The sequence below is a fragment of the Aquarana catesbeiana genome, linkage group LG06 (assembly GCF_042186555.1).
Source record: "Aquarana catesbeiana isolate 2022-GZ linkage group LG06, ASM4218655v1, whole genome shotgun sequence".
Taxonomy (NCBI): domain Eukaryota; kingdom Metazoa; phylum Chordata; class Amphibia; order Anura; family Ranidae; genus Aquarana; species Aquarana catesbeiana.
The window spans coordinates 264,794,856-264,811,983 of NC_133329.1; the positions used below are offsets into that span (position 1 = coordinate 264,794,856).

Consider the following 17,128-nt stretch of genomic DNA (forward strand, 5'->3'; position numbering starts at 1 on the left):
CCGTTCTCTAGAAGGCAACATATTTTTGTTTCTACTTTTGTCCAACTAAAAAAAACACAAAAACAGGCATGTTAAAAAAGGATGTATACTGACATAAACTGAACTGAAGACGGATGTATAAATTGATGTAAAGGATTCAGGTTTTTTTACATTTTTTATTGTGACAGAACTGACACTCTTGTTAAAGATCTTGTTTCCTTTGGAGACATCTCTCACGTCCCCTTGTGTATTGAGACAGGATATGATGGAAAATCTCCCCGGTCGAAAAACAAACAAAGTAAAACTGACAGGGGTTCTAGCCATTATTCTACCTTATCCAAAACGAAAAGCTAAATCAAGCTTGAAATGCCACCAATCTAGCACTAGTAGAAGGAATCTTCTAGTGTCTGTGCATCAGGTCCCTTGACCCTGGGTGCCCATAATACCCAGGTGCTCCCATATGGGCTTCCTACCTAGGTTTATGAGTTGTAAGCTCATTTCTATTTCGTGTGGTTACCCATTAGTGTAATGCCCTGTACACACGATCGGACATTCCGACAACAAAATCCATGGATTTTTTCCGACGGATGTTGGCTCAAACTTGTTTTGCATACACACGGTCGCACAAAGTTGTCGGAAAATCCGATCGTTCTGAACGCAGTGACATAAAACACGTACGTCGGGACTATAAATGGGGCAGTAGCCAATAGCTTTCGTCTCTTAATTTATTCTGAGCATGCGTGGCACTTTGTGAATTGTCCACACACGGTCAGAATTTACGGAAATTTTATAGCCTGCTCTCAAACTTTGTGTGTCGAAAATTCCGATGCAAAAAGTCCGATGGAGCCCACACACGGTCGGAATTTCCGACAACAAGCTCTGATCGCACATATTCCGTCGGAAAGTCCGACCATGTGTACAGGTATAATGGTTTACTAGTAAGGCTCAAAAAAAGGGATGGGGCCAGACCCCTGACACAATGTAAGTGCATTTTAAAGCACTTAAGCATTTCAGGCCCCAAAATGCTTACAGAAAAGATTTTATTTTTAACCCTCCTAAGATGTGTGCCAGTGGTGACAATGATAGATTTAGGTCAGTATGTACTATTTAAGGTTCATTTTAAAAGTAACTACGAAAAGTAGAAATATAGCAAATGATGCACTGTAAAGCAGCTCCGATTAATTTATTAGGGTTCCATTCAAAACTTAGAATATGAGTGAATCTTTACTGAGCAGTGCAGCTAAGCAGGATTTATAGCCTGTATGTATAATAAACACATTTGGGTGCCAATGTACGTATATAATTCAAGACTATAGATTTATATAAATATTTTTACATTCCAATAGTCCTATACTCATATGTTACATAAATTTCATTTTTTTCTGGGGAAAACACTGATGTAAGTTGCCTTAGTGCAGGTGATATGTATGAAGGCCTTTTGGATATAGGATCTCAAAAAAAGGTATCACCAGAGTTGACTGATCCTACTATTTTATCAGAGGTTATGTAACTAAGAGCCTAGGCCTTTAGACCCCTTTTCACACTGAGGCAATTTTCATGGGTTAGAAATAGCCTCTAAAAAGCGCCTGAAAACTGCCTCCCTTTCTTTGCGGTGTGCGCTTTCACACTCGGGCGATGAACTTGCGGGACGTTATAAAAAGTACTGCAAGCAGCATCTTTGGGGCGGGTTGGGAGCACTTCCATAGCGCCTGAAAAGCGGGACTTTTGTACCATTTGTTTTTAGTAAAAAGCGCTTCGCTAGCGGCCGAAAAACGAGCGGCACTTTAGTGCTAATGGCCGGGCGTCCCTGTGTGAAAGTAGCCTAAGGGAGAGTCAAAATTGTCTGATCCTACTATTTTATCAGAGATTGTGTCACCAAATCATTAGTCCTTAAAGTCCTTAAAGAGGAAGTTAACCCCGATGGGGTTTACTTCCTCTTTTGCTCCCCACAAGGCCTGCAAATGAAAAGCATAATGGGCTAGTATGCATCGCATACTAGCCCATTATGACACTTACCTGCAAACGAAGCCCGCGCTGTCCCCTGAGCAGGCCGCGGCCGTGTTTGCCCCTTTTCCTTCCGGGGCTGCAGACTCTGGCTCTGTGACTGGCCGGAGTCGTGTGATGTCACTCCCACACACATACGCGCAGGAGCCGTCAGTCACAGCACACGCTGGGGGGGGGGAGAAACGGCATGGTGGTCCGTTTCTTCACAGCGCATGCGTTGATGACGACATCGGCACACTACAAGTGAAATATCTCCTAAACGGCGCATGTTTAGGAGATATTTCCACTACCTATAGGTAAGCCTTATTCTGGGCTTACCTATAGGTAAAAGTCACCAAAAAAGCTTTACAACCACTTTAAGACATGTGGCCTGTACAAAAAAGCCTAGAGAAGCACTTTCTCTGGCAAAGGTAGGAATTTCAATTTTAAATGTTTTAACCAGGTAAAGCACTTAAATAAAAAGAAAATGGATGATACATGGATTAAAATCAATTAATCTTGTTTCTTTAGTAAACTGAAATAAGGTGATTGACACCTTGAACATCAATCACATCAGGTAAGAGTCAAGATATCAACTTTTATCTGGAGACCTGAGCAGACATCAGTGACTTACCAGTATTAAAATAAAGGTCTGTGGAGCAGGTTGGACTTTTTTTTAGCCATATAGGCTATGGTTCTCCAAAGATAAGTCTGTTGCTTGAATGACTAATGTGCACATACCTGTATGCTCACAGAACAGGAGAATGTATACCTACAGTATGTGTTACTTTGGTGATTTTTTTTTTTTTTTTCGGTAGTCAAGCCAAGCCAACTTATTTATGTGGCTACCTTTCAGGATCTTGGCAGACAACTATTTAGAATTTTCTGGGCAGCTAGTTCCCTCCTTTACCCACCCTTCTTTTTTTTTTCTGTTTTTAACACTTAACAAACTTTGCATTGGTTTTTTTAAAGCAGTAACATGGTTTTAATGTAGTCCAGATATTGGCCATGTATTTTTTACACACATGCATCCCATTAACCTGCCAAGACTGAACATTTCATTAACCTGAAGATTTTGTTTAATCTTATTCATGATGATCTAATTACAAATGAAGTGTACTCGAAAGGCCTGTTACTCCAACTACTCTGATGTAATTGTATCAGCTGTGTTGGACTTACCAAAATCAGCCAGTTTGAGCTCCCCTAGGTAGCTGATAAGGAGATTCTGTGGTTTTAGGTCTCGATGCAGGATGTGCTGGTGATGGATATAAGCCAGACCTCTGAGCAACTGGAACATGAAGAGCTACACAAGGAGATACAAGTCTGAGATCAAAAGAGGAGCCTTTATACTTTGCACATAACTACTTTCACTGTGTTCAGCTTCTGCTTAGAATCAACCCAATGTACAACCAAGAACATGCGTATGCCACCTTTTTTTATTTGTTATCCAAAAATATTCTATGATTGATGTAGAATGAGTTCTATGGAACTAGTAACAAAAATAAACACTGACAGTAAAATGTCCAGGGCAAATCACACAACTCTAATTAACAAGTAATGGCTAAGTACGGCATGATTACAGAAAGATAAGGCTCACGTACAGTGCCTTGCAAAATATTCACCCCCCCCCTTGGCTTTTTACCTATTTGTTACATTACAGCCTTTAGTTCAATGTTTTTTTAATCTGAATTATATGTGATGGATCAGAACACAATAGTCTAAGTTGGTGAAGTAAAATTAGAAAAATGTATACATAAAACTATTTTTCAGAAATAAAAAAAATGATAATTGGCACGTGCATATGTATTCACCCCCTTTGTTATGAAGCCCATAAAAAGCTTTGGTGTAACCAATTACCTTCAGAAGTCACATAGTTAATGAAATGATGTCCACCTGTGTGCAATCTAAGTGTCACATGATCTGTCATTACATATACACACCTTTTTGAAAGGCCCCAGAGGCTGCAACACCTAAGCAAGAGGCACCACTAACCAAACACTGCCATGAAGAGCAAGGAACTCTGCAAACAAGTAAGGGACAATGTTGTTGGGAAGTACAAGTCAGGGTTAGGTTATAAACAAATAACCAAATCTTTGATAATCCCTAGGAACACCATCAAATCTATCATAACCAAATGGAAATAACATCGCACAACAGCAAACCTGCCAAGAGACGGCCGCACACCCAAACTCACGGACCAGGCAAGGAGGGCATTAATCAGAGAGGCATCACAGAGACCTAAGGTAACCCTGGAGGGGCTGCAGAGTTCCACAGCAGAGACTGGAGTATCTGTACATAGGACGACAATAAGCCGTAAGTTCCATAGAGTTGGGCTTTATGGCAGAGTAGCCAGAAGAAAGACATTACTTTCAGAAAAAAAAAAAAAATGGCACGTTTTGAGTTTGCGAAAAGGCATGTGGGACACTCCCAAAATGTATGGAGGAAGGTGTGCTGGTCTGATGAGACTAAAATTGAACTTTTTGGCCATCAAAGAAAACGCTATGTCTGGCGCAAACCCAACACTTCACATCACCCAAAGAACACCATCCCCACAGTGAAACATGGTGGTGGCAGCATCATGCTGTGGGGATGTTTTTCAGCAGTCGGGACTGGGAAACTGGACAGAGTTGAGGGAAAGATGGATGGCGCTAAATACAGGGATATTCTTGAGCAAAACCTGTACCACTCTGTGTGTGATTTGAGGCTAGGAGGCTAGCACACTACTAAATCAACACTTGAGTGGTTTAAGGGGAAAGATGTAAATGTGTTGGAATGACCTAGTCAAAGCCCAGACCTCAATCCAATAGAAAATCTGTGGTCAGACTTAAAGATTGCTGTTCACAAGCGCAAACCATCCAACTTGAAGGAGCTGGAGTAGTTTTGCAAGGAGGAATGGGCATAAATCCCAGTGGTAAGATGTGGCAAGCTCATAGAGACTTATCCAAAGTGACTTGGAGCTGTGATAGCCGCAAAAGGTGGCTCTACAAAGTGTTGACTTTAGGGGGTGAATAGTTATGCACATTGACTTTTCTGTTATTTTGTCCTATTTGTTGTTTGCTTCACAATAAAAAAAAAATCTTTAAAGTTGTGAGCATGTTCTGTAAATTAAATGATGCAAATCCTCAAACAACCCATGTTAATTCCAGGTTGTGAGGCAACAAAACACGAAAAATGCCAAGTGGGGTGAATACTTTTGCAAGGCTCTGTTCTAAAGGTGTTCCTTTCTTTGCTTGTCAACTGGGGTGACACAATGGAAATAGCCTATTGCATGGACAGAATACATAAAAATATGGTGTGGTCTTTAGAACTGCTTCAATTAGGTAGTGGCTTATTGCATTAGGGTGTGCACCCCAGAGCTCAAACACACATGCGTATGTGTGTGTGTATATATATATATATATATATATATATATATATATACATACACACACACACACACAGTATTTCACAAAAGTGAGTACACCCCATACATTTTTGTAAATAATTTATTAGATCTTTTTGTGTCACAACACTAAAGAAATTACACTTTGCTACAATGTAAAGTAGTGAGTGTACAGCTTGTATAACGGTGTAAATTTGGTCAAAATAACTCAACGCACAGCCATTAATGTCTTAACCGCTGGCAACAAAGGTGAATACACCCCTTAGTGAAAAAGTCCAAATTGGGCCCAATTAGCCATTTTCCCTCCCCGGTGTCATGTGACTCATTAGTTTTACAAGGTCTTAGGTGTGTAAGGGGAGCAGGTGTGTTAAATTTGGTGTTATCGCTGTCACTCTCTCTCATACTGCTCACTGGAAGTTCAACATGGCACCCCATCGCAAAGAACTCTCTGAGGATCTGAAAAAAAGAATTGTTGCTCTACATAAAGATGACCTAGGCTATAAGAAGATTGCCAAAACCCTGAAACTGAGCTGCAGCACGGTGGCCAAGACCATACAGCAGTTTAACAGGACGGGTTCCACTCAGAACAGGCCTCACCTATGGTCAACCAAGGAAGTTGAGTGTACTTGCTCAGCGTCATATCCAGAGGTTGTCTTTGGGAAATAGACATATGAGTGCTGCCAGCATTGCTGCAGATGTTGAAGGGATGGGGGGGTCAGCCTTTCAGTGCTCAAACTATATGCTGCACACTGCATCAAATTGGTCTGCATGGCTGTCATCCCAGAAGGAAGCCTCTTCTAAAGATGATGCACAAGAAAGCCCACAGTTTGCTGAAGACAAGCAGACTACGGACATGGATTGCTGGAACCATGAACTGCGGTCAAGATAAACTTATTTGGTTTAGATGGTGTCAAGCATGTGTGGCAGCAATCAGGCGAGGAGTACATAGACAAGTCTGTCTTGCCTACAGTCAAGAATGGTGATGGGAGTGTCATAGTCTGGGGATGTATTAATGCTGCCGGCACTAGGGAGCTACAGTTCATTGAGGTAACCATGAATGCCAACATGTACTGTGACATACTGAAGCAGAGCAGGATCACCTCCTTTCGGAGACTGGGCCGCAGGGCAGTATTCCAACATGATAACGACCCCAAACACACCTCCAAGATGACCACTGCCTTGCTAAAGAAGCTGAGGGTAAAGGTGATGGACTGGCCAAGCATGTCTCCAGACCTAAACCCTATTGAGCATCTGTGGGGCATCCTCAAATGGAAGGTGGAGGAGCGTGAGGCCTCTAACATCCACTAGCTATGTGATGTCATCATGGAGGAGTGGAAGAGGACTCCAGTGGCAACCTGTGAAGCTCTGGTGAACTCAATGCCCAAGAGAGTTAAGGCAGTGCTGGAAAATAATGGTGGCCAGACAAAATATTGACACTTCGGGCCCAATTTGGACATTTTCACTTAGGGGTGTACTCAATTTTGTTGCCAGTGGTTTATACATTAATGGCTGTGTGTTGAGTTATTTTGAGGGGACAGAAAATGTACACTGTTATACAAGCTGTACACTCACTACTTTACATTGTAGCAAAGTGTCATTTCTTCAGTGTTGTCACATGAAAAGATAAAATAAAATATTTACAAAAATGTGAGGGGTGTGCTCACTTTTGTGAGATACTATATATATATATATATATATATATATATATATATATATATATATATATATATATACACACACACTTTTATAAATAAATGTAAACAAATATTTTAAAATGTAATAAAACACAGACAATGTGAGTAGGGCAGTGGACAGCGTCAGTTGAGCAGAAATTGGTGCCAGTAGGACAGTGGATGGTGCCAGTCATTACAGCAGTGGATGTGTCAGTAAGGCAGTGGACTTTGTCATTAGGACAGTGGACGGTGTCAATAGGGCAGAGGTTGCCGTATTTACCATCCCCTTCCCCCTGCTCTACATCCTGAAGCATCCCCCGCAGCAGCTGGCAGGAGAGGAATGAAGCCAGAGGCTATGGGGGGGGGGGGCACAGGGAGCTGGGCAGCAGGGGGAACTGGAACTGCACAGGGTGATTAGGGTGTGCCCAGGCACACCTGGCACACCCTGTGCGCATACCTGTGGGCTTAACTCGGTTGTCAGAGACTATACCAAACAGCAACATGGCAATAGCAGCAGCATTATTTATAAAGAGCACACACAAAGAGAAGGGGGTACATAGGACAACTTGTTCTGGAGCCAGGATCTCAGTGCTGCATCAGCACAGGCACTACCTGCTTGACAAAGAGAGGATCCTGGTAAAGGATACGGAGTGAGGGGTTCATTTATGGGTAGGGGTTGATTTTAGAGTTTAGGTTTATTGTAAGGATGGTGTAAATATGGGGGCTGGGTAAACTTTAGGATTATGCAGGGCTTACTATTAGTGTGGTCTCAGAATAGGAAAAGTTCTTTACAGCCCCAGCACCGGGAAACTCATGCCAAGATTACTAAGTGCCGAAAGTTCAGCTGCTGGAAAACTAAGTAATGAGGGAGAGGCATAAATTAACTGTTTAAAGGTACGTAATAACTTAATTCTGCGATGTGTAAATTTTATAGATGCCACTACCCTAATGATAGCTTAGTGGGAAAGATTTTTTGTAACTTACTGAAGACCATCAACCACTTATTTTAGTTAGTTTCTAATATTCCAGATTGCAATGGAAATTTTTCTTGTTTAGATTATTGCAAGCTTTTATATATTAGTCTTTTCAATCTTTGATTGAATGGTTAGGGGTTTCTCCTCTAATTTGCGTATTCAACATTAAAATGAGACATTGCTAAATATCCAGCTGAATTATTTTTTCTGTACTGTACTCTCAAAGGATTTGTAATTCTGATCAGCCACACAACATTACCAGTGTGACATGGTTCTTCAAACACATAAATATATTATATGTCTGCTTATTAGTTAGTTTCCTTCATAAGGTTTTTATCTTTATTTTCACCTGGTGATCCTGCCATTAAAACACTGGAATTCTGGCAAGATCTATACTTATAGAAAATATACTTATGCTGCCTACACACGACCGGTTTTGCCATTGGAACAAACTCCGAAGGTTTCTCCAACGGAACTCCCACGGAATTCCGCTCAAGCGGTCTTGCATACACACGGTCACACCAAAGTCCGACCGTCCAGAACGAGGTGACGTACAACACGTACGACGGGACTAGAAAAAGGAAGTGCAATAGCCAGTAGTCAATAGCTTCTGTCTCATACTTGCTTCAGAGCATGCGCCGGTTTTGGTCCGTTGGAACAGCATACAGACGAGTGGTTTTCCTGATAGGAATTGGTTCCGTCAGAAATATTTAGAACATGTTACATTTCTAGGTCCATCAGAATTTTCGAAAAAAAAAGTCTGATGAGGCATACACACGATCGGAATACACGATGAAAAGCTTCCGTCTGACTTTTTCTGTCGGACATTCCGCTCGTGGGTACGCAGCTTTAGCCTGAAAAAAAGACTAGTTAGCTGCAATATATTACATTTTTGTTATTAGATTTAGATATCCTTTGGGGTTCATTTACATTTGTTCATTTAATTTGCGATTCCCGATGCACAAAAATGGTGTTTGTACTGTTTTTAACAATGCAATGTTTTTACAACACAATGGGGTTAATTTACTAAAACTGGAGAGTGCAGCTGTGCATGGTAGGCAATCAGCTTCCAGGTTTTATTGTCAACGCTTAATAGAACAATCTGCAGTTAGAAGCTGATTGGCTACTACAGTCAGGTCCATAAATATTGGGACATCAACACAATTTGAATCTTTTTAAATCTATACACCACCACAATGGATTTGAAATGAAACGAACAAGATGTGCTTTAACTGCAGAATTTCAGCTTTAATTTGAGGGTATTTACATCCAAATCAGGTGAACGGTATAGGAATTACAACAGTTTGTATATGTACCTCCCACTTTTTAAGGGACCAAAAGTAATGGGGCAATTGGCTGCTCAGCTGTTCCATAACCAGGTGTGTGTTATTCCCTCATTATCCCAATCACAAGGAGCAGATTAAAGGTCCAGAGTTAATTTCAAGTGTGCTATTTGCATTTGGAATCTGTTGCTGTCAACTCTCAATATGAGATCCAAAGAGCTGTCACTATCAGTGAAGCAAGCCATCATTATGTTAAAAAAAACAAAACAAACCCATCAGAGAGATAGCAAAAACATTAGGTGTGGTCAAATCAACTGTTTGGAACATACTGCATCGGTGAGTTCAGCAACACCAAAAGACCCGGAAGACCATGGAAAACAACTGTGGTGGATGACCGAAGAATTCTTTCCCTGGTGAAGAAAACACCCTTCACAACAGTTGGCCAGATCAAGAACACTCTCCAGGAGGTAGGTGTATGTGTGTCAAAGTCAACAATCAAGGGAAGACTTCACCAGAGTGAATACAGAGGGTTCACCACAAGATGTAAACCATTGGTGAGCCTCAAAAACAGGAAGGCCAGATTAGAGTTTGCCAAGCAACACCTAAAAAGCCTTCACAGTTCTGGCACAACATCCTATGGACAGATGAGACCAAGATCAACTTGTACCAGAGTGATGGGAAAAGAAGAGTATGGAGAAGGAAAGAAACTGTTCATGATCCAAAGCATACCACCTCATCAGTGAAGCATAGTGGTGGTAGTGTCATGGCGTGGGCATGTATGGCTGCCAATGGAACTGGTTCTCTTGTATTTATTGATGATGTGACTGCTGACAAAAGCAGCAGGATGAAGTGTTTCGGCCAATATTATCTGCTCATATTCAGCAAAAAGCTTCAGAACTCATTGGACAACGCTTCACAGTGCAGACTGACAATGACCCGAAGCATACTAGGAAAGCAACCAAAGAGTTTTTTAAGGGAAAGAAGTTGATTGTTATGCAATGGTCAAGTCAATCACCTGACATGAATCCGATTGAGCATGCATTTCACTTGCTGAAGACAAAAATGCCCCAAAAACAAGCAGGAACTGAAGATAGTTGCAGTAGAGGCCTGGCAGAGCATCACCAGGGATGAAACCCAGCGTTTGGTGATGTCTATGCATTCCAGACTTCAGGCTGTAATTGACTGCAAAGGATTTTCAATCAAGTATTGAAAAGTGAAAGTTTGATGGATAATTGTTAATCTGTCCCATTACTTTTGGTCCCTTAAAAAGTGGGAAGCACATATACAAACTGTTGTAATTCCTACACCGTTCACCTGATTTGGATGTAAATACCCTCAAATTAAAGCTGAAAGTCTGCAGTTAAAGCAAATCTTGTTTGTTTCATTTCAAATCCATTGTGGTGGAAGATTAGAATTGTGTCGATGTCCCAATATTTATGGACCTGACTGTATGTACAGCTGCACCTGAGATTTTGCATCAGAGATTTTGCACCAGAGATTTTGCACTCTCTAGTTTTAGTAAATCAATCCTAATGCAGTGTGTTACTGTGCATTGCAGAGAGCTGCAACAGCAACACAGGTGGGTTTTGAAGGTGCTATGGACAGTGATGGATGAAGGGCGTGTGATCAGTTGCTCGCATCAAAAAGTATAAAATTTAATCAAATGAAAATAAAAGCCAATAAAGGCAAATAAAAGCGATTAAATAATGCCAATACTACGTATCAATACAAACAGGTAACAAAATATAAAAAACATGGAAATTTAAAGATAAAAATGGGTTAAAAGTATCATGAGCCCATATTGAGGCAGCTGTTTAGAGTTGGCTGACGCGTTTCGAGGATAACCCCTTCATCAGAGCCTTTGAGAACCAGGGCGCAGTCTCTATGGGCCAGTAGGCCAAAATCTGTACATCAACATAATGGCTGGTTGGAAAAGATGGCCTGAAATGGGGAATATGGTTTTCTGTGTTCCATACCAGTCCACGTATAAGCGTTCTATGTGGTAGTAGATGGTGTGTGTGTTCTCCTTTAAATTTGTAGAGAAGGGATTGTAGGATGGTGTGGACCTGTCACTGGGCTGGATGAAAGGGAGAATATTCAGCCTGGCTGCGTCCTCCTGGGAAAGTGCTGTCCTGTGTTAGAGAGGGTGGAGGGGGATGAAGATCTCTTGAGAGGTTACTGCAGCCAAGTGTGTCTGCAGCTGTCTCTCTGCCTCAGATAAAAGAGTGATAGCAGCCGGGTTTTGAAGGTGCATTAGGATGCGGTTCAGAGTGAATAGCATCACAGCATGCCATTCTGCATGATGTGCATTGCCTCACATTATTGCAGCACATTAGTGTTAATTCAGCCTTAATAACAAGCCAAAAGCCACACAGTTTCTTTCCACTAGTAAGTAATAAACATTAAAGCTGGTATTCTTTTTTTTTTTTGTATAATCAGTTTTTATTATGGTTTTTCAAAAAAATACACAATTTTAACCAAGGCCCAACTGAAAAAAGTGACAATATAAATAAAAAGTTCAAAACAAGTGACATAGTGCCCAAATTGCAATGTAGGGGTCCCCCAAGGTCCAGTCCCCTGACCCCTCCTCTTCTCCATCTACATCTCCTCCTTTGCTCACTCTATAAACTCCTATGGCTTCCAGTACCATCTCTATGCTGACGACACACAAATCTATCTCTCTGCTCCCACCACCTCACTCTCATCTCACTCCTTCAGACTTCTCTCGCATTAATAACTGACATATCAGCATGGATATCACACCACTTCCTCAAACTCAATCTTTCTAAAACTGAGGTCATAATATTTCCTCCTGCCCGTGCCCCCCCCCCCTGAATTCTCCATCAAGATTAATAATACAGCCATCAGTCCCTGCCCTCATGCCAGGGTACTAGGTGTAATCCTGGACTCTGACCTGTCCTTTCAGCCCCAAATCCAATTGCTGTCCAAATCTTATAGACTTCTATGTAAAATCTCCAAAATACTTCCCCTTTTTAACCGTCAAAACCACTAAGCAGCTTATTCACTCCCTTGTTATCTCTAGCCTTGACTATTGTAACTCCCTCCTCATTGGCCTCATTGGCCTACCTCTCCACAGGCTATCCCCTCTTCAGTGCCCGCCACCCCTCTCTGCCATTCCCTCCACTGGTTTCCGATTACGAAACGTATAAAAATTCAAAACACTAACAATTACATACAAAGTCATTTACAGCTCTGCCCCGAGCTACATCACCAATCTTGTCTCCAAATATCACCCAAGCAACCCTCTCTGCTCCTCCCAAGACCACCTGCTTTCTAGCTCCCTTGTCTCCTCCTCCCATGCCCGTCTCCAGGATTTCTCCAGGGACTCTCCCATTCTCTAGAACTCACTATCTCAATCTGTCTGGCTATCTCTTATGCCCCGTACACACGGTCGGACTTTGTTCGGACATTCCGACAACAAAATCCTAGGATTTTTTCCGACGGATGTTGGCTCAAACTTGTCTTGCATACACACGGTCACACAAAGTTGTCAGAAAATCCGATCATTCTAACTGCGGTGACGTAAAACACGTATGCCGGGACCATAAACGGGGCAGTGGCCAATAGCTTTCATCCCTTTATTTATTCTGAGCATGCGTGGCACTTTGTCCGTCGGATTTGTGTACACACGATCGGAATTTCCGACAATGGATTTTGTTGACGGAAAATTCTATATCCTGCTCTCAAACTTTGTGGGTCGGAAAATCCGATGGAAAATGTGTGATGGAGCCTACACACGGTCGGAATTTTTGACAACAAGGTCCTATCACACATTTTCCATCGGAAATTCCGACCGTGTGTACGGGGCATTACTCTGTCCACTTTTAAGCGATCCCTGAAGACTCATCTCTTCAGGGAAGCCTATCCTGCCTTCAGCTAATAACTGAATCTTATATTTCTCTCATCAGTTCATCCCCTACAATTATTAACTTTTGTTTCACCAGCCCCTCCCTATTAGATTGTAAGCTCGCAGGAGCAGGGCCCTCCTAACCCTCTGATATTGCATTGTATTGTCACTGTATTGTCTCCCTTTATATTGTAAAGGGCTGTGCAAACTGTTGGCGCTATATAAATCCTGTATAATATTAACATATAAAAAGCAATACCAATGGCCATAGGCAGTATAAGAAGAGTCAAAAGCCTGACAAGCATTCCTGACGAGTGTAAGCATACAAAGGTAAATGATGTGATAGCTGGTATTCTGAAAGACCATGCCTATGTGAGGGCTGACAACTCATTCATAATTATTAATACATACATCTATCTATCAAATTTATTATAATATAATAACATAATTATTAATACATACATCTATCTATCAAATCACACAGATTATGTGGCTGATTCATTGCAGGAAACGCCAAGCTGTCTTAAACCCAAAAACAATATATTGCAGCTTACCAATGCATAAAGAAGTATTCCAGGTGGACCACTATCACTATGTATATTAACTATGTATATACCATACCTGTCCATTGCCCCGGAAGCTGGAAATCACTGAAGCAGACTCTGCTACTCCAGTGATCTCCACTTGCTTCTCGGTCCTGTGCTGAGTGACAGTCCTGATGCATTCTGAACACAGAAGGTCAGCACAGGCACCATTGAGAGAATTTTCTGAAATAATGCAAATTGTTCTCTGATTGGACAAGGTGGAGAGGTTGGGTGGTTATGTCATGTTTTCCTTTCCTCCTATTAGAGCAGTGGTCATCAACCCTGTCCTCAGGGCCCACTAACATGCCAGGTTTTATGTATTACCTTGGGGAGATGCAGACTAGAATACTGCAATCTCTGATCAGCAAATGATATCACCTGTGATGTATTTCAGTTATCTTGCAAACCTGGCCTGTTAGTGGGCCCTGAGGACAGGGTTGATGACCACTGTATTAAAGAATGCTTTGCATACATTCAGAATGTGCAACTGTTCTGAGTAGATGACCTCCTTTATTCACAATACATCAGGCCAGCCGTTCAGAACAAGACCCAGAATGCAATTAAAGATCACTGTAGTAGCTGTATCTACTTCAGTGATTTCTAGCTTTCAGGGGCATCATCCAGGTATAGTATATGCATAGTTACATTAGTCAAGGCTGGACCAATGTATAAAATAAATTATGCTGCCTTCTCAGAGAAAAAAAGTCTACTTGCTAAGAAAACCCACCCAATAGACTTTTGTCTAAGATCTATTTGCCATGAGTGTGGGTTGAGATCTACCCTGATTACTATGTGATTCTGCTACAATTGACAAGACCAGGTGATGACTATGAAGTGCATATGGGTTTTAATAGTCCTTCTCAATTTAAGTTAAATGCATGCATTGCCCTCCAATGGCATATCCGTAATAGTGAATAGGACTACCCATAGCCACAAGATGGCAGTTGTCTAATGCAGTGGTCATCAACCCTGTCCTCATGGCTCACTAACAGGCCAGGTTTTATTTATTACCTTGGGGAGATGCAGACTAGAATACTGCAATCACTGAGCAACAAATGATATCACCTGTGATGTATTTCAGTTATCTTGCAAACCTGGCCTGTTAGTGGGCCCTGAGGACAGGGTTGATGACCACTGGTGTAATGTAGCCTTTCTTTGCGAGAACCAGACATCAAGTCTATGGTTCCTACCATAATAAACTAGAAGACTCTCAGCTCCACGTTCCTGATTTTTCCTTCTCCATAAAAACAGATATTAAGTTCAGCCAAGTGAGAATTTGCAGATTAGTTATCTGTCATGTTACACGTTAATTGTTGTTTGTTTGCCTTTAAATAGTTTTGTCCCTACCTCACTACGCAGCTATGTGATGGTCTATGTAATTAGTCCCACCCTTATTCTTCATATTTCAGCCTCCATTCATTACATGTACTCTATTCTGCTGGAGCTAGACAAACTATGATTTTTGATCTGATGTTCATCTGTTATGATCTGCACAAGGTTTTGGTTTAAAGCTTTCTGTGATCTGCAAGATGTCATTTGGATCGAGTCACTGTTTGCTAAGCTACTGAGACTGTAAGTTAAGCTCACCACAACTAGATCATATATTATAGAGATCACAGTTTCAGTGTTTAAATTGCGGAAGCAGAACAGTTATCTTCTCTGGTGTCTCCATAGGTTACAGAGCTGTGACCTGTTCTAGTGTCTTCCTCATATGAGGGCAGATGGATTGTACCTGCACATCTGATTACTTTCTAAAGTTTATGGTCAGAAATATGCTCCTCCCAGGAATGACAAAACTGATAAAAGTTAGGAAATAAGCTGTCTCCACTTATGTTTATACAGCCGGTCATGTAGGATCGGTGGGGATAATTTGAGCAATGAGTGACTGTGTTGGCACCACCCAGCTCATCATACTTTGATTTAAAAATAGGAGTAGGATTGTAAATTCTCAGCCGAACAGTGACTACAGCCAATCAGATGCAGTTACTATTTGGGTATTCAGGCATCCAAAGGAACAGCAGCTTTCAGAATACAATAGCTGGCAGGGGATATTCCTCCAGGCTGTTTAGCATGGATGGGGGAATCAAGTGATTTCACTTATTCAGCCTTTTGGGCTGAACAAGAGCATTCTACATGTGTATGGCTAGCCTTAGTTAATATAAATTGTGAGCCATTTATATGAAAGCTAGTGTGTTTGTGGATGCAAGATGTAAACCCATTTATAGAATTAATGGAAAATGTGAACTTCACAGAGAACAGATAAGTATTGCAAGATGAATTAGCCTAATCTGGTTCAAGCAATGAGTCCTAGGTGTCAATTGTCTGACCTTAGATATATGAATAAAAACAGGATCTCACCCGGACGTTGTATGGCAGAAGTCCTCCAGGATGCTGGGCCATGTACTGTGACAGGTCTGTATGCTGCAGAAATATAATATGTGTATAAAGTATTAGCAAAACAAGCCCTTAAATTTAAAAAAAATGTTAGGATTTGCCATAAACCTTTCTTTATATAAACACCTATTACCTATCTTATAGGTAACATTTCTTGTTGCTTGACCTCATCTGTTCCTCCCAAAACCTTTATTTTCTGACTAGGTTTAATTTTCTTCAGACTTTAGATAGGATGTCTGAGGATACTCAAAAAATTAGTATGAGGATCAAGAATAAGTGCAGTTATGAATAAGTAATGTCATGTTGGCTTTATCCATAGTCTTGCTGTATTCCTATTCAGCGGGTGAATAGTAGTATGCTTTTAATAATCTTATTGTTTTAAAATTTTATCTGATTGATTTGTTCTGGGTTACTTCCCTTTCCATGATCATCTCTGTACTGCATTAGTGAGTAAAAGCCCGTATACACGATACGAAAACCAAAAGTAAAATTTCATCCAACGAACGATCTGATGATTTTCAAATCGCTAGTATGGTGCTTTCGACAGCCAATTCCGGTTTTTCATCCAACAAAAGCTGGATGTGCAGACTATACAATTTTTGTCGTATATGGAATTAACGTCCGATTTTCGTTTAATTAGTATGGTTTTTGTCCGAAAAAAATTGTAAGAGCAAAACTATGCATGCTCACAAACTAAAGAATACATACAAAGCTTGAATTTTGTCGTATGAGAATTTTCATATGGTTAGTAACCTGTTCACTTTCGAAATGAGACTAGCATGCAACAAAAAACGGACGAATGGTCGTCCAATAATCTGATTGTGTATACGAGGCTTTAGACTGTGGATGTGCCGACAGGAAATTAAAATTCTGTCCTCAGTCAGTTTTATTTCTATTATTTATTTAAAATCTCAAGAATTGACTAAACATATGCTGGAAGTTCTTTATTGAGACTATTAAATTGAGCTGAATGATTCAAAATACATTTTCAAAAGTCAGTTCATTTTA

General features: G+C 40.9%; 1 protein-coding gene across 4 annotated transcripts in view; it reads right to left on the reverse strand.

Moving 5' to 3' along the window:
- CDK15 (cyclin dependent kinase 15) overlaps positions 1 to 17,128 on the reverse strand; it is a 438,173-nt gene that overhangs the window by 294,913 nt on the left and 126,132 nt on the right. For all 4 annotated transcript variants that reach the window (XM_073633297.1, XM_073633299.1, XM_073633298.1 and 1 more), the window contains 2 exons: positions 16,085 to 16,147; positions 3,142 to 3,265 (listed from right to left, as the gene is read on the reverse strand). In XM_073633297.1, coding sequence (XP_073489398.1) covers positions 3,142 to 3,265; positions 16,085 to 16,147 — 187 coding nt within the window. The remainder of the gene's footprint in view (positions 1 to 3,141; positions 3,266 to 16,084; positions 16,148 to 17,128) is intronic.